The 23,669-nt window shown below is 39.3% G+C and overlaps 1 protein-coding gene across 9 annotated transcripts in view; it reads right to left on the bottom strand.

Moving 5' to 3' along the window:
• DMD (dystrophin) overlaps positions 1 to 23,669 on the bottom strand; it is a 1,187,916-nt gene that overhangs the window by 894,186 nt on the left and 270,061 nt on the right. For all 9 annotated transcript variants that reach the window (XM_071568723.1, XM_071569521.1, XM_071566241.1 and 6 more), the window contains exons 3-5: positions 8,962 to 9,054; positions 7,946 to 8,023; positions 5,544 to 5,636 (exon numbers count right to left, since the gene is read on the bottom strand). In XM_071568723.1, the coding sequence (XP_071424824.1) occupies positions 5,544 to 5,636; positions 7,946 to 8,023; positions 8,962 to 9,054 (264 nt within the window). The remainder of the gene's footprint in view (positions 1 to 5,543; positions 5,637 to 7,945; positions 8,024 to 8,961; positions 9,055 to 23,669) is intronic.

Here is a 23,669-nt window from a genome sequence, read left to right as displayed (position 1 = left end):
GTCCTGAAGCAAGAGCAGCAGCTGAGCAGAAAAACACTGCCAGACATCTGGGCTAGAAGGAAGCTTTTTGAAGGCTTCTCAGTTAGGATGGAGGGTTGAGAAAGTAGTTCACAGAGATGTGCTCGTGTCAGCCTTAAGAGCTTTGGGATAGATAAACTCTTCCAGCTTCCAGGCTCAAAACTACAGCCATTTCAAAGGCTCTGCCTCTTGCTGTCAGATGATGGGTTGACCTCTGATACTCATTTTTTTGTTACTTCTCCTTTCTAATGCAGTATTTCATGGCAGGACAAAACACTTTAAGCTTTAAGGTGTAGGAAACTCTGACTTCCAGAACAGACATACTTGCTCTTCCTGGGGAATGGACATATGCTACAGCAGTAAGAAAAGATTAAGTTTTGACAGAACAGGGGAAAAGGGCAACACAGACATCACCAAGAGAGTTTCTGAACTGCCAATGTGGCAAATGGAAAGCTGTGAACAGACTGGGAGCGCAGCTATTCTTGTGACAACACAAAGCAGCAGCCAGAGCAGCACAGCCAGCCCTGGCTAACAGCAGCCGTGGATCTCTGATCTTCCCACTGCTGAACCATGTCCTGGAGTCTGTGTGTGCATAGCTGTGTGTGTAAGATGACCAGGAACATGGCACCACCTAAGCCTCTCACTGCATCTTTTTAATTTAAAACCAACACTTGAGCATGTAACATTTTGTAAGACTGTGTTATGGGTTTAGCCAAGTAGGCCAAGAAGTCAGGCTTTAAAGTTCAGATTAGGCTTGAAATTGTCAGATGACTTGAGCTGGGCTGAGCCAGCTCACAGCTGACTTCTTCCAGCCAATAATAATGTATTCCAAACCATACTACATCATCTCAAAGGGTGTAAAATCCAGTGTGTGGGAGTGGCTTGGGCAGTTCCATCATGGCTGCACTAAGAGAAGGACATCCAGCAGCTCCTCTACTATGCTGGGCCCTGCTCTTGCTGCCTCTGCTTGCATTTTGTTTGCATTCAGGGAAGTAAAGATATTTTGTTGTTATACTTTCTATTTCTTTCTGAGTGTCTTTTGGAGAGCTTATGAATTCAGAGTAATGGGCTTTGTATTAATTGGGGAGTGGGGAGTTATTCCTTGTTATATATGCATAACTTGTGTAAGTGTGTGTTATATTGTAGTTCCCTCTTAGTTTTATCTTCTCTGTATAAATATATGTAATTAGTTTCAGCATAAACCTGGTCTGAAGGGTTTTTTTTTCCCTCTCCCTCTTCTTTTTCCCTTGGCTGGTTGGGGGGAGGAGGGACCCTTTTCACCCTGTCCTGGACAGCTGGTGCTTTGCCAGCTCAACCCAGGACAGACTGTCACTTGGTTTAAGGATGCCAGACCCTGGAATAGCAGGAGGGAAAAAGGTAATCTAAAAAGGAAACTTTTCTCAAAGCAAGAATTTTTCATTTTTCTCAATCAAATGGGAAACTTATAGCTCCCTGACAAAATGACTAAGTATTTTTTACTTGCTATATTTGGGGTATTCTGACTGCATAGAGTACTTTTTTACAGCTAGCACCACTAAAATATTTCAAAACACATTTGAAAAAAACACTTTCAAGAACATTTTCATAGAACAAGAATCTACCAAAGGATATTCTTTCCTCATTGATTCAAAGTGGATTGACAGAATTATTAATATTTTATGTCCAAAGTCAAAATTCAAAATAAAATGAAATGGTAATTCCTGTTGAAATACCCATTCTGCAACAAGGGCACAATAACCTCGGTGCTTTTAGTAAGACCCAAATGAGGCTGATAGACTGTTGAAATGTACTTCTCTGAAATATCTGCCTTCTGTATATGTCTATTCTTTTGCTATTTTTTTCTAAAGAAAGTCAAGTTTTGGCCCATGACTCTCACTAAAGATATTTTGCTAGCAGCTTTCTTTGATGCTTTACATGAAAATAAGTTTGTTCCTAGAAACATAACAAAAGAACTTACACACTGCAATATAGAATGTTTTTTCCACTCTTCAGTGAGTTGGTTGAATATAACAGTTAGGAAATAAAAAGTTTTCCTCTGTTTTTACTCAAATGTTAATGCTGAAGAGATGCTGGGATCACAGAGCTGTGAGAAAGAGGGCAGCAGCCTCAAGGAAATAGAAAATCTGATGGATTCAGTACCATAAAGAGCTTTGGCTGCAGGTGTTCAACTTGGAAGGATGGTTCAGTCTCAGGGAAACTTAATAATAATCTGAAAAAACAGGCTAGATAAGGAAGGACACAATCACCACAGGGGACACAGAAAGACATGATATTTCTACTGAGCAGAAATCAGAATGGCAAGAGTGAGTCAAATCGTGTCTGCTGCAATGCCTCTACCACTGCTTCCCCTCAGTGGGACTGCTGATATCCACTTGGACTGGTGCTGTCCTGTCATGTGCCTTTCTTCTACTATTTTTTAATCTTTTACACAAAGAGATTGACAGTTTTGTAAGAGACTGTGGAGTTGTCATATGTAAGTACAGTTTATGTGGTTCTGGCTGCAAGATGTGAAACTGGGGAGAAAAAAACCCCAAACTTCTTGCCTGTTATCTGCAGCAACATAACTGCCACACAACATTTGGGTTTTATCATGCAGGCAGATAAACTTCCTCTAGATCAGAATGTGAAAGGATCTGCCAAAGCAGGATTGTACCATCAAACACAAACTACACCAGTATTACAGCAAGTAGCCTGTGTACTTTTTTTTTTTCCTTCCACAGACTACAAATAAATATAGCAACCTTGATAAGTTATCACTGAGATTGAGGTATTTTACCAAACTGAATGCAACTGGCAGATAAGTTTGGTGGTCCTGACTCTGTATGAACAGCTTCCCATGCTTCCAGCTGCTCATTTCCAGGGACAATCTGTGACAGGCAAACTGGAAGCAACAGGAAAAGCATCCAGGCTTAAGAAACCTACAGCCTTGTCTCACCAGAAGTGCTGTCAGTGGGGAAGACCACACCAACCTATAAACAGGGCAGAACAATCACAAACATTCTAGACCATGAAAAATACTTCAAAACTTGAAAGAAAATTAGGAAAAGCACAACCTTTCTCCACAGAGCTGTAAACAAGCAAATTTACTTTGAACCGTTCCCATACTTTGAGGAAAACAGGCAGCAAACCAACAGTTCCTAAGGGTTATTTTCCTCTTTTTTAAAGAGAAAAGCCCAAATACAAATCTGTCTTTATATTATTTTTTAAAAAATGTTCACCATTATGCAACAGCAACAGGGGTATTATTTGAAATTGAATTCTAGATAAATTAGAAATTTATTTGCAAAAATTCTGAATAAAAAGATAAGTCCAGAATATGCAGGTCACTTCCTTTCAGTAGTTCATGAATAAAACAAACTGAAACACAAAGTACAGATGATACATGGACTGAATCATTACGGATATGTTGAGAAAGTATCACAGGTTTAACTGATGCTTTGTAAATATGATTCTTGGACTTTTGATACGTGGGTGGTTCAGGCTGAAGCCCTGGGTAACATCACAGCTGATGCCACTGTTATTACTATGCTGAAGAGGAAGCCTGAAAAGAACTAGCTGTGTACTGCAAGAGGCACTCTGAGAGCACATGCCTGCTGCCAAAAAGGTCAGCAGACTATACCAGAGCATTGTCTTCTGTGTGTGTGCAAGTATGTGTGAGGAGGAATGATGGGAAAAGAAATTACTAAGTACACAGCCAATAACAAAGCACACCTTCAGCACTTTGATTCTGGATAAAATAGGAAAAAGTCAAAATATTAATTTGAATATTAACAGTCATGTCAGTTCATAATTCATACAGATTAAAACACAGTGATTCAAAGATTATTGGAAACAATTGCACAGCTAGGTATCATACTCCATCTGTTCTTGATAAGTAATTTAGCACAGTTTTATGCAATTAAACTAGGAATATTGAATTGGGAGACAAAGGAAGAAGCAAGTGTTATGGGTTCACCTAGGTGGGCCTAGATTTGGGCTCTGAAGTCTGGACTAGGCTGAAGCTGTCAGCTGACTTGAGCTGGGCTGAGCTAACAGCTGACCTCTTCTAGCCAGTAATTTTGTATTCCATACCACACTATGACATCATCTCCAGGGCAGTAGGAACCAGTGTGGGAGTGGTTAAGGCAGTGGCTTCTCAGCCCTCCTCTTGGGAGGACACACAATGCTGTCCCAGGGGGGATGGAGAGGACCAGGCCCACCACTGGCTCACAGGGTACCTCAGGAAAGTAAAATGTGTTGTTCTGGGTCTCTCCTTTCTACTTGGGTTTGTCTCCCTGGGGAATAAGTCTTTTCTTAAGTAATGTGTAGTTAGGACAGTAGAATTTGTGTGTTCGTTAAGAAGTTGAGGTGGGGAACTTGTTGTTGCAGACTTGTGTGAGTGAATATTTGTACTCTCTTCTAATTGTCTCTTTCTTTCTGTGAAAAATATATGCAGTTTTAGTATAAATGCCATTTGAAGTGGTTTTTTTTCTTTCCCCTCTTTTCCTCCCTTTCCCTGGTGTTAGGAGGGAGGCTTTTCTCTCTGTGCTTGGGGGGGTTGGCAGTTGCTTATCTCAAACCAAGACAGCAAGTTAACTATTTACGGCTTTTCTCTTTTGACTTCACTACAGGTCCTGTAGATTTGCATTAAAGTATTCCCTACTTCAGTGAATGATGGACATGTGACTTCTGATAGGAGTGTTTAGTTTTTAATATAGTCTTCTAAATTTCTTTTTTCACCATTTTTTATTGTAGTACTGTGAAGAACTTGTAGCTTATGGCTTGGGGAACACAGTCAACATGAATGGACACTCTTAGCCCAAATTCATAAAAACACAGACTCTGAGCATCTGAGCATCTTAGTTGGCTGGGGGGAGGAGGAACCCTTTTCTCTCTGTCCTGGACAGTTGGTGTTTTGCCAGCTCAACCCATGACAATCTGCATGCTACTTCTTTTGAATTTTGTTTTTACTGCTCTCAGAATTGTTTACTTAAGTGTCCTCATCTACCACATTGTTTTTCTTACAAGATCCATATCATAATCACTCCTTTCCTCTAAAGACAAAGGAAGATAAATGAGCCACATCTGCTTCAATAAATTGGCTGCATCACAGCTTTTTAGTGTTCTAAAAATAATTCTTGGCAGGATGGGTCAGCAGCAAAAAGCAACAAATGTGATTATTTCATTGAAATACAGAAGTCACTCTTTCTAAGACACTAAAAATAAAAGTGACTATAAAAGCTACATATCCACATTGGTTTTGCCTATTTGTTTTTTTCTTAGGATAACTGTTATATATATATCATCTTGCAATATCTGACTGTGAAATTACAGTCAAAAGAGCTTCTGCTAATGCTTTAAAAACTATGTTATCTTCTTAATATTCTTAATACCCTATATAATATGTAAACACACTGCCATAAAACTTGCTGATTTAGCACATTTTAAGTACTACTTTTAGTTTGCAGGTTGTTGCTGGATAATAATGGGGACGAGATCAGGGGAATAGAAGCACTTCATGGAAAGTAAGGAGCAGAATCACTCACCTGCCAATGGAGGATTATATTCCAGATCAAACCAAGGGTCAGCTTATGGTTGCCATCCACAATGTCTGAGCTTCCTATATTTACCAAATCAACCTAAAATAGAAAAAAAAAAATAATTGTATAAGAATACTAAAAAGCAGGAGAGGTTGGAGGCGGAGGGAGGGATGGGCGAGGGGAAATTTCTCATGTTTTATAAATGGCACAATTAATGTTCTGGAAAAAAGCCAGCAGTGATCTGGAGTTCCAATTATTCCAGTTATAGCAGGTTGTGAAAACACAGAATTAAAAGTAACAGTTAATAATGACTCAAACACCTTTTATATTAAGCCTCAACAGTTAGAAATCACAAAACTGATGGGAGACAGAAAAACTCCTGTACTATGATTCATTCTTCCTGACATAACACAATTTTCTGAAAGTCACACACACACATATAGACAGTGTAAGCACCTACAAATCCAAGATACTGTTCTACATATTTAGATAAAATAGAACTTATTTTTCCTTTATTAAATTCTATAATGAATAAGGAAAGTCAATATATGTTCTGAAATACAGATAAAGCAGAAATTCTCATCTAAACAAGTTTTACCCACATTAATTCATCCAGTAATGTTGTTTCCCATAGTTACATCATACATTTAAAATTCCATAATGCATCAGCATTACCACACTGGAATGCTCTTTCTTGCATATGTGAAATGATCCTTCACTCTCTCCCATTTTTTATGCTATCTAAATAAGGAAGCCAAATCCAGGGATGTCAGTGCAAGACATTAGGAGCTAAGTCCTGTATTTTGGATATAACTATGACTCTCAAATTTGCAATCACAGTGTTTTAAAGATGCAATTTTTCATGATGTATGTATGGCCAAACTTCGGGAACGCAGATTTGGGCAGGGCTGTCCCCACGTGGGTGTGCCCTTCCAGCCTGCGCAGTGGATTTCAGGTGAGGCTCAGCCTGCACAGAACTGGCCCCACCGTTTCAGTCCTGAGGTTCATCTGCCACGGCCGAGCGAGCTTGGACAGTGCCAGTGAAGTCCTCAGGACTAGAACCTACAGCACCCGGCATTTCCCAGGAGGTCTCCCATCCAAGTACTAATCCAGGGCTGACCCTGCTGAGCCTCCGAGATCTGACGGGATCGGATGTCATGAGCTTAACTGATGTTTATATGGAAAAGTACCCCATTCCTTCACAAACTACAGTTTGCATATTTCTATGTGTTTCTGAAGTTATTTGAAATTAAAAAGTTACATCTGCAGATTGATTAAAGGTCTTGCACCCTCCAAATAGGCTCTTTTTTTAATTATTATTTCAATGCATCTGTGTATAGGTCATTATTACAAATACTTCAGAAAGCATTTGCTATGAACATTTGTAACCAGGTATGTAAGCAAAACCTTCCTGTATACTGTGAAATAATGTAGTGATGATTTTTTTCCAATAAGGTTTTATGTTGCAGATTTTGAATAACTAGAAGCTTTCCTTTCTATTTATTTACAACAAATTCCACTAAATTAAAACAAAAATCAAGCTGGAGGTCTTTGTGCAAATCTTATAAGGTCACTTTCATTTATGCACAAATCTTTAGATGGATTACCTTAAATTTATAAAATAAATAGCTTTATTCAGCAGTTGAACTCAAGCATGTTTAGTGACATACTGCAGCTGTCAAGAAATCCAATATAATATGCAGCACAGAATATATTATTTTTGTTCTGTCAACTCTTACTCTTCAGTTTAAGTAGATGTTATAATTTATTTGAATTTATTCTTAAGGTGGCTAAATGATAAGCTTAGTTGGCCCCTGGAAGTGTCTGCTAAAGTTATGGGTCCATTAGAATGCTGGCATGAGGAAGACACTATGAGAATATTTACTCCATAATGCAAAGGATAGTGGCTTGAAAAGTCAGTCTTCATGGAGTAGAACTGAAAGTGGCTTTGATATGATTAATGTTTTGAACAATGAGGAAAAGATATCTCTGAAATTTTAGAAAAAAGAAATTATTGTAGGAAAAGCCTTGGTTTTATCAGACATCATCATTGTCAGAGATCGCGAGTAGATATTTTGAGAGATAGCACCCTGTAACCAACTGGGGCTGACTTCTTGGAATTAACTTTTAAAAAATCTATTTCAAGCAACATGCATGAGAATAAAATCCTGCAGGTTGATCTATCTCCAGATAGCATCCATTATAGAGGTATTATTCAAAACTTGCTGGAAGAGGATTTCAAACTTTTTAAAATGCATTTCCCCTGATGCCAGATGACAAAGTCACATCAATAAAACTGCCTTGACTCCAGAACTTGTATACTAAAGACCAAAGGCTGATGGAACACCTACAAAGCATTTTCTGTGCTGTCCATAGAATTTTCTGAGCCTGTCTGGCAGAATACTTACATTATTTCTCTGCAAAACCTGGAGTGCTTTGTTGACATTGTTCAGAGCATGAACTCTTGTGGCGCCCTTTTCTTTTGCCTACAAAGAAAGTAAATCAAATTTGATTGTCCAAAATCAGAATCTAGAGTACATTATAGGTATCTCAATTCTTATACTACACCTGTGGTTTGCTATTTCATAACTTTATGATAGAAGACTATTACCATAGGTGGGGCTTATGCAGCTTCTCAATGTGAAATAAAGTCAATTGTGAAACAAACTGGATCCTCATTTGGAAGGTAATTTGGTACCTTGACACTTCTCAGTGAATGAATCATTGAAAGGAATATAAAAATCAGATAATTCCAGATTCTATTTATAATGATTAGTTGTCTTCTTCATGGCAATTTAGGATCATTACTATGGCAACTAAACAGATAATCACCAGCCTGTTCAATATTTATTTACAAATATATTATCTCTAGATTTTGATTCTCAAACTGCCAGGCTGCTTCACTTGTTGTTTATGTGAAAGTTTCAGAGAAAGACACTGAGCTTACAAAGTCCAACCAGGAACACAAGAGAGGACATTCAAAAATATGTGATATGTCACTTTAGAATTTCCAGGCTGATGAGAGCAAGCAGTTCTCTCTTTTCAGGCAAGTGCAACTCCAGTACAAGGACTGTACATAGGAAAGTGATTAGGAAAACATTCTAATTCTACACATTAAGTTCTATTCCAGCTAAAATCGAGATATCTAAATAAACCCTGCTTCAGTCTTCTTTCTCTTGGCCCCACTTCCTTAAGTGCATACAACAAAGTATTTTCATTTCAAACATATGCCTAGCAAAGAGTCACTGTCTGAAACAGCTCTCAGTCACGTTTCCTCAATTTCAAATAACATCAAACTTATCCAGACCCCTAAAAACAGTTTCCACAGAACCTCATCAATAGCAGAAATCGATTAATGTCACTTACTACACTTATGACAACATCAAGACTTCCATTTAGAGTAAATACATATAAAAACACATACAAGTTTTTGTCCTGTAAGGCATTCCAGGAGCTCCAGAAGTCTCCTTCCATCTCGAAAATCATTAAAAAGGTCTTCAATGTAACGTCTTCCAAACTGAAATGAAACAATGTTTCTAGTTAGTTCAAACATACACACACAAAAAATAAAGGGCATGACTCAAAGTAAGAGAGGAAAATACAACTAAATTCCTGGGATTATTTCACACACATCTGTTTCAAACAGGTTTCTAATATTTAAGAGAGATGTGCTTATTTGAAATACATACCATTACTTCAAACAAATAAGGCAGAAATAAATACTAATAATTGTAGAACACAAATTAGCCTTCGCAGTTAAGGTGAAAATCAGGAAAAAAAATGGAAAAATAATTTGAAACAAACAAACAAAAAAATTAAAAAAAAAATCAACCAAGCAAACAAACAAACAGCAACAAAAAAAAAAGGAAAGAAACAATGAAACCACAAACAGGCAGGAAGTGATGTAAAATTAAAGTGCCCAATAGGTGCTACTTCATGTGGGAGAAACAAACATGAAATTACACAGAGGGAGGTAAGTTTTATGCTTATTCTACTGAGGATCTTAGAAACATATTTATGTTAATAGGACATGGAATTGTACCAAATCAGAGCCTCACTACTTTAACTGGCTAAAATAGAGCTCACATTCTGTACACAGCATCAGTGAGAGATGAAAGGAAATACTGGAGATTTACAACTAAATTCCTGGGATTATTTCACACATATCTGTTTTAAACAGGTTTCTAATATTTAAGAGAGATGTGCTTATTTGAAATACATACCACTACTTCAAACAAATAAGGCAGAAATAAATACTAATAATTCTAGAACACAAATTAGCCTTCGCAGTCAAGGTTGAAATCAGGGAAAAAAATGGAAAAATAATTTGAAACAAAAAAAATAAATAAATTTTAAAAAAATCAACCAAGCAAACAAACAAACAAACAGCAACAAAAAAAAAAAAAGGAAAGAAACACTGAAACCACAAACAGGCAGGAAGTGATGTAAAATTAAAGTGCCTAATAGGTGCTACTTCATGTGGGAGAAACAAACAAGAAATTACACAGAGGGAGGTAAGTTTTACACTTATTCTACTGAGGATCTTAGAAACATATTTATGTTAATAGGACATGGAATTGTACCAAATCAGAGCCTCACTACTTTAACCGGCTAAAATAGAGCTCACATTCTGTACACAGCATCAGTGAGAGATGAAAGGAAGCACTGGAGATGTTCCCTCATACAACAATGATAAAAATGGTTCACTCTTTCTAAAATTCAAGCCAGCTTTCTGATCTATGCTTTAATAATGCATTAAAAATATAGAAATATAATTTTGTATAGTTTAGTCACTGCACTAGTTTTATGTGCACTCATCGATTTTGAAATCTTTTTGTATGTATGAGAGCCATTAAGAGCCACAGTAAAAAACAGTGATTATTTTGTGCAGTGCCAAGTAGATTCACATGTTCCCATCACTTCGAATCTGTGAAGTTTGACAGATGCTTTGATTGATTTGAGAGGAAACATCTGTACTTTAATTTGCTAGAATTGACACCATGCTGACCTACATTGAACACCTTCCACTTTTACCACAGAGCAGCATAGAATTAGGAATCCATATTACACAGAAAACATTTGTTTTCTTGTCAGAAATGTTGTTCTGGTACTCACTGCAACACTCATCAGAGCTAGCTGGGAATTTTATGAAAACCATATTTTGTTATAAACTACCAATTCTTTCGGAAGGTTTCTTAAACAGAGGACAGAATTAAGGACAGTTTCCAGTGCTAAACTAACTTTTCCCTTAATCAGTACATATAATGAGTACAGCACAGACTTCAGCGCTAGTAGCCACTCTACCATGATTCCATCTTCCTTTCTCTCAGATTGCTTTTCTAAGGAAAGAGCTCCTTTCAGTCTTTCTTTTAGTTTTTGGTAAGATTTTGGTTCTGTTTCATGTAATAAAAAAACCCCCAAACATCACAAATGTTCTATAGCACTGAGAATCCTTCTTTTCAAGCCAGTTTTCACACCATGCACAACTCATTCCATCTAAGCTAATTTCTAGTTAACACACACGCTGCCACTCACCTAAAATATCTGAGAACTCATACTGAATAAATTCACATATGATTTACTCACACTGATCACCCTCTTGAATTATGTTTGAGTAATAATACTCAGCAACTCTATTTCCTGCCTCACATTTAGTATGAGAAAGAGCTTAATAAAAATGTTCTTAACTATGCTATGAAAAATTATGTGCCATTACACAAGTCAAGTCACATACAGGATTCCTTGAGTTGTTGGACAAATTTAACATTAAAACATACAACTAAATCAGAGAGACCTTATTGTGTCTTGCAGAACAAAAGTCACTTTTGCAAAGGGGAAGCACAAGATCTGTGCCCTCTGAGGGAGCATTTTAACATTCTTTAGAAAACTGAAGTGTTCAATAGGCCCTTCTGTAACATTATGAAAGAGTTGTGCCCATAAGGTTACTTCCTCTGGGAATTTGAGCACAATGACATATTGATAACAGAGTACAATTATATTGGTTTATATCACACAGGAAAAACAGCACTACCCTTCATAACTGCCTATGTCTCTGTCTTTCCTCCTTTTTACAGCATTTAAGCTATTCAGAAAGGTAATGTTGAAATCAATCTAGGGAGGGGAGGGGAGGGGAGAGGGGAGGGGGAAGGGGAGGGGGAGGGGGAGGGGGAGGGGGAGGGGAGAGGAGGGGAGGGGAGGGGAGGGGAGGGGAGGGGAGGGGAGGGGAGGGGAGGGGAGGGGAGGGGAGGGGAGAGGAGAGGAGAGGAGAGGAGAGGAGAGGAGAGGAGAGGAGAGGAGAGGAGAGGAGAGGAGAGGAGAGGAGAGGAGAGGAGAGGAGAGGAGAGGAGAGGAGAGGAGAGGAGAGGAGAGGAGAGGAGAGGAGAGGAGAGGAGAGGAGAGGAGAGGAGAGGAGAGGAGAGGAGAGGAGAGGAGAGGAGAGGAGAGGAGAGGAGAGGAGAGGAGAGGAGAGGAGAGGAGAGGAGAGGAGAGGAGAGGAGAGGAGAGGAGAGGAGAGGAGAGGAGAGGAGAGGAGAGGAGAGGGGAGGGGAGGGGAGGGGAGGGGAGGGGAGGGGAGGGGAGGAGAGGAGAGGGGAGGGGAGGGGAGGGGAGGGGAGGGGAGGGGAGGGGAGGGGAGGGGAGGGGAGGGGAGGGGAGAAGAAAGAGAAGAAAGAGAAGAAAGAGAAGAAAGAGAAGAAAGAGAAGAGAAGAGAATTAAGTTTCAAGATTTAAGTGGAACCACGAAGAGGACATGAGGAAGGGGATTGAAAACATCCCTTTACCCTAGAGGCATGAGTGTGGGAATGACGGGGAAAGGAAATCACAAATAGGGGTTCTTTCAGGAAAGTTTTTGTCCCAGTCTCCAGCAAAGTTTCCCAAGCAGAATGAAAGGGCTGATTGTACTACTGCCTCTGTGGAAAGAAGTTCTGGGCCATTTCTATAATAATGAAGTGGGGAATCGTGTGAACAGCATTAGAGAGACCCTGCCTGCAGTCAGGTGGAGAAGAGGGATAACCAGCTTTTCTGGACTCTGTGGATTCAAGGACCTGGCACATCGGGCCCAAAACGGGCATCAAAAAGGACTGTTGTGGTTTAAGCCCAGTTGTCAACAAAGCACCACACAGACCATCTACACACTCAACCAATCCCACCTACTCCTAGACCAGGGGAATGGGGTTTAGCAACTGTCAGTGGGTGAGGGGAGCAGCTGTGTTGTGCATGATTTTATTTTCTTGGCTTTTATTTATCTATTTATGGTTTTTATTTTTTTATTATTATTTTTTTTTCTGTTTACTTTGTTTCAGTTATTAAACCCTTTTTATCTCAAACTACTAGTTCCCCATTCCACCAGGAGCAGGGGGATTTTGGAGTTATATTTAGTTACCAGCTGAGCTTAAAAGACATAAATTTTCTCCCACAAGTAACAAGGGTGGAAAACACTCAAAAGCACTCAAAATTGAGGGGATTGAGTCCATCATCAGCAAATTTGCTGATGACACCAAGTTGGGAGGGAGTGTCGACCTGCTGGAAGGCAGGAGGGCTCTGCAGAGGGATCTGGATAGACTTGAGAGATGGGCTGATTCCAATGGGATGAAGTTCAACAAGGCCAAGTGCAGGTCCTGCACTTTGGCCACAACAACCCCCTGCAGCGCTCCAGGCTGGGCCCAGAGTGGCTGGAGAGCAGCCAGGCAGAAAGGGACCTTGGAGTACTAAATGACAGGAAGCTCAACATGAGCCAACAGTGTGCCCAGGTGGCCAAGAAGGCCAATGGGATCCTGTCCTGGATCAAAAATAGCGTGGCCAGCAGGCCCAGGGCAGTGATCCTTCCCCTGTACTCTGCATTGGTGAGGCCACACCTTGAGTGTTGTGTTCAGTTCTGGGCCCCTCAGTTCAGAAAGGACATTGAGGTGCTGGAGCGAGTCCAGAGAAGAGCAACAAGGCTGGTGAAGGGACTGGAGCACAAGCCCTATGGGGAGAGGCTGAGGGAGCTGGGGGTGTTTAGCCTGGAGAAGAGGAGGCTCAGAGGTGACCTCAGCACTGTCTAGAACTACCTGAAGGGAAGTTCTGGCCAGGTGGAGGTTGGTCTCTTCTCCCAGGCACTCAGCAATAGGACAAGGGGGCACGATGGGCTCAAGCTCTGCCAGGGGAAATTTAAGTTGGAGATCAGAAAAAAATTCTTTGCAGAGAGAGTGCTCAGGGATTGGAATGGGCTGCCCAGAGAGGTGGTGGATTCACCATCCCTGGAGATTTTTAAACACAGATTGGACGTGGCACTGAGTGCCATGATCTGGTAAATGGACTGGAGTTGGACCAAGGGTTGGACTCGATGATCTTGGAGGTCTTTTCCAACCCAATCGATTCTATGATTCTATGATTCTAAATTTCAAACAATGAGTCCATAATAACAACTCCAGCAAAATACATGATAACAGAAGAATGAAACACAACTATTATTTGAGGTTCTTTAACATGCATAAATATGTTTCTGTTTTAGAAAAATGTCATGTAATAGGTATATTTTTGCTTTTTTTCAGGAAAATTACAAAGGGTAAAAACTTAGCTGAGGAAGAGGTCTCTGACTTCATTTTCCTTTGAAGATGAGTAAGCACCTAGATTACACTTTTCATTTAAGGCAGACTAGACTGTTAAAAGGTTATTACAATAAGACAGGTTGTATGTTACTTCTGCATTTTACAGTGTTATTGGCTGATTATTATCAGTTCATATGGACAATCAAGCAACTGAAACTTTCAACAGATGGAGAGAGAGAGAGTTGAAGTCAAAAGAGAAAAGGCACTGTATAAACTGGGAATTCAAGGTTCATTATGGCACTAGACAAAAGATTTAAGGTTATAGTAGGTTTAAATAGGAAAGATCAGTTTACAACAGAACCAGTGGACACCAGTGTCCTTTTGACTCTCAGGACAGGTAAATAACTGAGATCTTGGTTTGGGACAAGACCTTTGTTTCCATGGGGGACAGGAAACCTGGACTGCAGAGCCTGGAAGGGAACTGCACTGCATCCCATCTGTGCTTTCAGCATGCAGGTCTGGGGAACAAAGAGCCAGAGGTGCCCTGCAGTTTGACCAGCACCTCAGACTACAGACTGACTACTAAAAAAAAAAATGAAAAGATAAGGTACAATTCAGAAAGCCAGAAGGACATAAACCTTAAGTCTTCGCATAATTTTTCAAATTATTGTCTCAAGTCCATTCTGTGGACCTGTAAATTTTGCTGAATAGACATCAGTAAGAAAGAAATAAAAACTTAGTTGGCTTACAACTAAGGCTTTGGAGCCCTTAGTAAGACTCTAAAGAATCAGCCTTTTCTTGCAGTCAAAATACTTGGTGCTTCACTCTGTGAAACAATAACGAAAAGCTATTGAGCTAATCTCAACAGATCTTTTAAGTAAGTTTTAATAAAAGAAGGACTATTAGTACTTACTCCTGCTCTGCTAAATATATTAAAAGTTCAATTTCTCTCCCCAGCATCCTTGTTTATGGTTTGTTCAATTCTACTGGGAAGTTCCATGAAAAGGGCTGACATTTTCTTTCATTGATGCTGGATTACTATTACAGCAGCAAAAGATATTGTCCCAGTCAGGAGGGAAAAAAGATGCACCAGGCATAGTTTAATTAGGCCATAGGTTTATGGACTCATGGGAAGCACCAAACAATAACTTGAGCCACCCAAGCCATCCTTTATCCCTTCAATGCTTTTTGCCTCTTAGAACAAGGAGTCATCCACTCTCCTGTGGGTGAATCTCTGCATTACTCAGCTGGAGGTCAAACACCACCAAGTGGTTTTCCTCACCATCAGAGATCTGACGTTTTTTTGCTCTCTAACTTCATTTTTTTCAAGGGATTTACATAAAGGAGTAACTGAAGAATGACAGTATTTTAAAAATGACTGCTACTGACCAACTGTGAGGAAGGTGTACAACCCTTCTCTCGAGAAGCCACATTCTTCTCCCAGTCACAGAACCAAACATTTCTGTGCCTCTCATTAGGGTAACCATCACAATGCCTGCAGCAGGCACAGAACACTCAACTCTGCCCTTAGAGAGAGATCTAGGGGCAGGTCTTACCAACTGTCTGAAGGCAGTTTGTGTTTGTGGGACAGAAAACATCCTCCTAAAGAAGAAGCTGGTTTTATATGCAGACCCTGGTGTTGGGTAATGACACCAGACCCTCCTGGGACTCCTGGGTGGGTCTGGTAAAAGCACACTGACCCCTCAGCACAGGAAGTCATTCTGCATTTTTACTGTCATTACACAGAAGGATATTTGCACACCATCAAGTTTCTGAAGAATATTGTGGGGTTTTTTCCATATTAAAATAAATCAGAAAATCTCACACATGAAAGAACTTCCTAAAGTTACGCTTAAATAATTCCCATCATCTGGATCACTGAAATTAGTAAATTATTTCCTCTGAAAGCAAAAGGAATTCATTATTCCTTTTTTTTTTAAGACACATGGCATTTTAAAAGTCAAAACCAAAATAGTTATTGTCTATCATATTTCAATATAAAATTTCCTTATGGGGTTTATGAAACACAACTTGAATTCACTTTAATTAGATATTTTATCTTAAAAATTAATGCCATTTTGAGATGAGATTTTGAAATTAATCACACCACAAACTAGATTATTTTTTCAAATTCAGTGTATTATATTTTTGTAACAAAAAAATTAGATTGAGGGCATATATGAACTGTAATATCGTGTCAGTATTAAGAAACTGAAGGTCTGTTTAGAACAACAAAATAAAACCTACTGATACAGTCACCAGTCAGAGCAGGAAAATTGTAAGGATTTCAATAGTAGTTTTTTTAATAGCACTACAATATATATATTATTTTTAATAAGTTATATAATGCATAATATCAGTTGCTAAAATGAAACAATTCCAGTATTTTAAATATTATTTTTCAAAAGGTAAACTGCTCCCAAATAAGAAAATATCTTTTAAACATTTAATATTGTTCACTGTGTGTAGACCAGAAACCCACCAATTAAAGCATGAACAGTTTTTCATGAAAAATTAGATGGACCAGTTTTAGACTGACAGGGATGGTATAGCCACCTCTGGACATGCACACTTGAATGGATCAAGTTTTAATGTAACCAGATATCTGTTGACAAAGAAATAAACAAACATTATTATTTCATGTATGTGGATATATTTCATAAGTGAGTTTACAGGTTTCCTTCAAAATATTTAAAATTACACAAGTTTCTGTTTGGTAAGCAGTGTGTGTACAATGTTGGCATCTACTGCATTTATTTGAAACAATACAAAGCTTACAGGGATACACAGAATAAATCTGGCAGCTTTTCCACCAGTTGAATCTAGCCAGATAATGGCATTGAAGTACTTCTTATTTTGTAGTATATGGTGGTCAAGACCTTTAAAGACTGGATGACTGGCAATTGGATCAAAAGACACCTTCTGGAAGTGGGAGTGAACACACACTCTGCAAGTCCCTACAATGTCTGAAGAATGAGTTATAAGTTCAGAGTCAAGGACAGGGATGCTTCTTTTGACAATATTGGTAGCTTCATGAAACCTACTAATTGACTGCAGTGAGGTCTTCTGGCTTTTTTTCAAGTATGCATATAATTATGCTTCCCACTCTGCAAAGAATGATAGAATCATAGAAGCGATTGGGTTGGAAAAGACCTCCAAGATCATCGAGTCCAACCCTTGGTCCAACTCCAGTCCATTTACCAGATCATGGCACTCAGTGCCACGTCCAATCTGTGTTTAAAAATCTCCAGGGATGGTGAATCCACCCCCTCTCTGGGCAGCCCATTCCAATGGCTGATTACTCTCTCTGGAAAGAATAGAGCTACAAGGAAGAACATTACCATAAACTAACAACCACTTTTATTTATAGTGTTATCTCAGATGTAACTTTCAGTAAAAAATGGACTATTAATTATATTTACATGGTCAAGAATACTTGTATTGTTTTAATTTGCAGTGGGTAGGTATTTTTGAGGCTATAGTGGGCAGAGATTTGTAACAGCATTTTTAAACATTGGGAAATGAAAAGATTAAAATGCAGGAGTTTTGAAAGGAAGACCTATCCCACTTTCCAGCAGAGAAGCACAAACTGTATCTAGCAGATGTCAAATGCAACAAATTTGGAAATATTCTCATTTATGTGACCATCAGTTTCACAGCAGACCTTTTACATGAATATTTGTTATTCAATTAATTTATTTTCTTAAACATGGTTATTGAAAAACGGGGGGAAAAAAGGGAATGTCTTCAGTCTTTATGAAAATACCAAGCTTTAGTGAAAAGCCTCAGAGAGCAGAGAAAGCTTTTTCTCTTTTGTCTTACTGAGGTTCTGAATGTTAGAGAAAAGCCTAATTTTACACAAATAGGGACAGAATACTGTACATACTGTGATTCCTCACAGATATCCTTTCTGGGTGAGTTTGGATCCTCCTTTTATTGAGAGACAGATTTTAGCAATACTTTTATCATCAGTTTAGAGCTTAAACACTGGCTACAAAGAAACTGATGAACAAAACTTAAAGATTTTACTTTGGAATCCCTTCAGGTACATAATCTCTTTTTTGAGAATAAATAAAAGAGACAAACCTCTTCTGCTGTCTGTACTTGTAATGGCAAATAGTGAAGCTTCTAAATAGGTGCAATGGTAATCAGACAAGACAAAACCACAGGAATTTTCATCAATAAGAGGAGGAACAAACTGCCAAAGTCATTGTAGCAAGTCATCCAGTTTGCTTGATTTGACCTTGTCTTTAGGGGAGTGCAAAAGCCAAGAGTTCTGGCGTTTCTTGTCATGCGTCTATTCTCACTAATTCTGTTTTTTTTCCCTTTCATTAACATTTCTTCATTGGGAAACACCTGACCAGTACTTTAATTGTAACAAAAAATGCAAAAGAATTATATAAGGGAAGAGGGGTATCATACAGAAAACAAACAAGTAATGACATTCTGTATTTAGTCTTCATCAGTCAGGAGTCATCCTCAAGAACAAACACGATTTGGTAGCCAAATAAAAACTAAATTCTCAAGGCATCTGAGATAGAAATGCTTGCAAACATTTTTTTCCAAACATATTTTCATTGACTCAACTAAAACTTTAGTACTGGCATACAAGTGGATGACTCATCCTCCCTCCCAAAGTCACAAACATTTAATCAAACTCATATGGCAAACACACATAGTCACTCCCTGTCATCTTGATACACAGATTGGTTAAGTCAATAAATAATTGTTTTAAATATTGCCATTTAAAGCTGCAGCAATGGGAAAATCCATGCAAGTACATCTGAGCTGGCTGATGATCATTTTCACCAGGGGCAAAGGAAAGGTCAGTATTTATTTATTCAGAATGGAGGTTACCCCGTTAACTTTGGGCCTAGAAGGACTGAGCTGGTTCTTGCTGTGCTGTGTTGAAGCCCAGCCACGTGCACACTACAGCCAAGAACTGTTCTTATTCCCAACAAGCTTTCTGCAGTAAATGAGACATTAATTTAAACTATATGCTTAAAAGAGCAAGTATATCCTCTCTGCTTGAGCTTAGCTAGAGGTTTAAAACACGTTCTTCCACTTTTTTCTCATCTGAAGAAGCCAAGCATAATTTTACAGGGACTGAAAATCCATCCATAAAACCACATGGCTAAGTAATGGAATACAGTTTTCCAATACAGTCCATTATTTGCATTAAATATTTTATATATTAAGATATAGAGATCATTATCTAAATATGAGAAATTAATTTCTACTAAAAAACAACAAACAAAACAAAACAAAACAAACAAACCCAAGAGTCAATTCTTGAAATCATGATTTCCATTTGACCTACCACTAAAAATTAGTAATCTGCTGTGGAGGTTGTTGCCTATATGAAAAATTTTAAAACATTCAGAATAAAATCAGAGAAAGAAAAAGCAACAAGAAGACGGTATTTGAAAGGGAACAGCAGAACATTGTAACACACAGTGAAACAGTATGAAACAAGTACATTCAAAGAAAACTTCTATTTCTTCTGACAATTCAAATTTACACATATGGCAGCCTGCTGGCCTCTCAACAACTGGCCCCCCAGGCCAAGCTCTGAATGGCTGCAGCAACCCTGACCTCTGACTGCCATTCTCTTACTGCTGGACTGTCCAGTCTGCTCCTCATTTCACAATCAATCTACTTCCCACCCTACATTGCCAATGAGGTCCATGGCAAATAAATGAGATGACAACTGCACACAACATCAGAAGAAATCTTGACTTGCTATTCAGTTGATATTCCTATTACTTTTAAGAGTTCTGCACATAATTGTCTGCAAACATATTTAACAGATTTTTTATCTTTAACATAGTAAATTGCTGTGTTTTGGCTACCAGCAGGTAGCAGGCACATGTACCTTAAATAACAACTAATTATGGTAACTTAGTGAAAATGATTGGCATATGCTGCCTTTGTAATGTCTGGTAATAAATGACCCAGATTCTAAAAGAGGTTTATGTAACAAATTGCATTTGGGAATCTGGATCCCTTTTCATAATTAATAGAAATATCAATATGAGATGACTCTTTAAAACAAATAGTTTAAAATTTACTGTAGTACAGTAAATAAGAAAGAATTAGTGAGACTTTGGCTTGCATTTCAGTTGCATTTTTTGTGTTAAGTAATAGTTTATGAATAGGTTCTGAACCCTGTGCATCTTTTTCTTGGTTTATAGAATCATAGAATCATAGAATCGATTGGGTTGGAAAAGACCTCCAAGATCATCGAGTCCAACCCTTGGTCCAACTCCAGTCCATTTACCAGATCATGGCACTCAGTGCCACGGCCAATCTGTGTTTAAAAATCTCCAGGGATGGTGAATCCACCCCCTCTCTGGGCAGCCCATTCCAATGCCTGATTACTCTCTCTGCAAAGAATTTTTTTCTGATCTCCAACTTAAATTTCCCCTGGCAGAGCTTGAGCCCATCGTGCCCCCTTGTCCTATTGCTGAGTGCCTGGGAGAAGAGACCAACCCCCACCTGGCCAGAACTTCCCTTCAGGTAGTTCTAGACAGTGCTGAGGTCACCTCTGAGCCTCCTCTTCTCCAGGCTAAACACCCCCAGCTCCCTCAGCCTCTCCCCATAGGGCTTGTGCTCCAGTCCCTTCTCCAGCCTCGTTGCTCTTCTCTGGACTCGCTCCAGCACCTCAATATCCTTTCTGAACTGAGGGGCCCAGAACTGAACACAACACTCAAGGTGTGGCCTCACCAATGCAGAGTACAGGGGAAGGGTCACTGCCCTGGTCCTGCTGGCCACGCTATTTTTGATACAGGACAGGATCCCATTGGCCTTCTTGGCCACCTGGGCACACTGTTGGCTCATGTTGAGCTTCCTGTCAATTAGTACTCCAAGGTCCCTTTCTGCCTGGCTGCTCTCCAGCCACTCTGTGCCCAGCACATCATTTAACTAGTTAAAAACTAATAGTGTACAGATAATGTATGGTTTGATTCTAATCTTAATTGTTTGCTTGGTACTCTTATAAAAATGGTACAGTGAAGAGAGTAGCACTCAATCTGAAACTATACAAAGGAAAGAGATGACCAGCAACCAGCCTACAAATACATAACAGCAACCTTGAAGACAGTGGAATAAACCAGCATTCAAGATGTATCACCCACTTGAACAAGCTAGAACAGATTGTTTCTCACATATGAAAAGAAGAAATAATCCTTTAGACCATGGAAAACCATAGGTAACACTAGAGAGACACAAAGGAGCCTGGAGAAGATTGCTTTGGCTCCCAGACTCGAAGTGCTGCTCAACCCAGACAGCTCAGTCTCAGGGACTAAAATCTGCAGCTATCAGGGATAACAGTGTGACATGAATCCCCCAGTAGCACACACTGAAAGCTTGATGAGGGAGTTCCACACATGTGCTGCAGATTTCACCATCTTCAAACATTGGAATCAATTTCTAAAGCTAAGAAAAGAGTATCCCCAAAGATATCCCTAAAAGCACACATGGAGGGAGTGTGAGAGAAAAGACAGTCTTCCTTTCAGCAATTCGGTCCCGCAATTTCTGAAACAAAAGAAGGCTGTGCTTTGACATGACTCAGAGCTGCTTCTTTTTTAGAGGAATTCTGGGTGACACTGCCTACTCCAGATGGCACTACTCTGCCACTAGCCCCATCATGAACAGTGTTTTGGGTCATGGAAGTTCCCAAACCTTAATTGCTCTGGGTACACAAAGAGGAGTGTCTGTAGAATGGGCACCTTCCTTGGCTTGCCTAGGTGAGATTTCCAGTGGCTGGTTCTGAACAGCCTGCAGGGCCACACATCATTCCTGCTGAATCAATACAAAAGGGGGCACACTGTTCTCAGGATTACTGGGCCTTCAGGAAGCAGCCATGCAAATGTCAGCACAATATATGGACTGTGTATGGACATGATGAGTGTAACAGTGAGAAAGAGCAGGTTACACAATGCACCAAGTTCACTGCACTGCTGCTATGCACGTTAATCAGATATTCAGCCTCCAGTCCACATCAGCTCTAATTAGAAAGTGTTATTTACTGTAGAGCGTAGGCTTGCTCAGGCAAGTGCCTGACATTAATCATTCTTTGAATGCTGGAATTTAAACCAAAAAATGCTAAAAATTTACGAGTAATGCCAGTTTTGCTTAGTGTCACACATTGTTAAATCAATGAGGACTAAATGAGCCTTTATTCAAAGAAACTTACAAAATAAATAACTGCTTTTCTGAAGTTCATTATGCTTCCAAAATTTGCTGTTACTCTCAAAGTTAGGAACCTTTTCATACAAGTTACAGGATATTTGCTGGTTTACTCCTACTAAATTATTTAAGCTTCATAGAAAGATGGACATTATGACCTGGGGACAAATGCCATCTTCAGATTTCCATTTTTCCTGGAATGAAAACAAACTCTGTGCAGATTCTGAAATATTTACAGCAGTTTTAATAATTTTGTTTGGCACAGTAGTGCTTCCACTTTAAAGATCTTTTGTATGAGGACAGGTTTTTCAACAGGGGCTGTGGCAACAGGACAAGGGGTAATAATTTTAAACTAGAAGAGGACAGATTTAGAGTAGATATAAGGATGAAGGGTTTTTTTACAATTAGGGTGGTAAAAAATTGGGACAGGTTGCCCAGAACAGTGGTGGATGTCCCACTCCTGGAAACATTCCAGGTCAGGTTAGGCAGGGCTCTGAGCAACCTGATTTAGTGGCAAATGCCCCTGGTGGGAACTAACTGACCTTTAAAGGTCTCTTCCAACCAAAATTGTTCTGTGATCCCACACCACTAGAACAACTTGAACATGTCTCATCCTAGAGGGAGTTCTATGAGAGTGTCCCGGATACAGCTGGGATAGAGTCCATTTCTTCTCAGCAGCTATTGCAGTGCTGGAGTTTGGATTCCAAATGAAAATTGTGTTGATAACATACTGATGTTTTGGGTTTTGCTGAGTCGTGTTTATCCTAAATCAAGACCTTTTTTCTGTCACATACTCTGCCAGTGAGATGGTACACAAAAGAAACCGTGAGGGAGCACAGCCGGGACAGATGGCCTAAAATGACCAAAGGGATATTCCACACCATAGAATGTCTTGCCCAGTATGTAGCCTTGGGGGAATTACCCAGAAGGGGCCCGTCTGGGTTCAGGAAGTGGGGTCTGGCATTGGTCAGCAGGTGGTGAGCAGTTGTATTGCACAGCACTTGTTTCTTTGGGGTTTCTTACCTCCCCTTTTAATTATAATTATTATCGTTTACCATTATTGCTGTATTTTACTTTCTTTTCTATTATTAAACTGTTCTTTTCTCAATCTACAAGTTTTACTTTGATTCACCTCCCCATTCTACCAGGGTGGGAGGAATAATGGGAGGTTGAGTGAGCAGCTGTGGGTTCCTAATTTTTCCATAGGCTTAAACCATGACAAAGCATCCAGGATGAAACCTTCAGCAGGTTACAGTATGAAAATAGTTTGCAATCCCACAAACTATTCAGTTATCTTACTAAATTGACAAATAGTAGAAATGAGGACAAAGCTCACTGATTTTCAAACATCCTCACTTCACTGGACTCCAGATGCTGCTGTTCTAAATAAAATATGTGAAAAAAAGAAATATTT

This window comes from Pithys albifrons, chromosome 1 (genome assembly GCF_047495875.1).
Source record: "Pithys albifrons albifrons isolate INPA30051 chromosome 1, PitAlb_v1, whole genome shotgun sequence".
Taxonomy (NCBI): domain Eukaryota; kingdom Metazoa; phylum Chordata; class Aves; order Passeriformes; family Thamnophilidae; genus Pithys; species Pithys albifrons.
The sequence above is the reverse complement of the archived record's forward strand: the minus strand, read 5'-3'. Positions and strand labels throughout refer to the sequence as shown.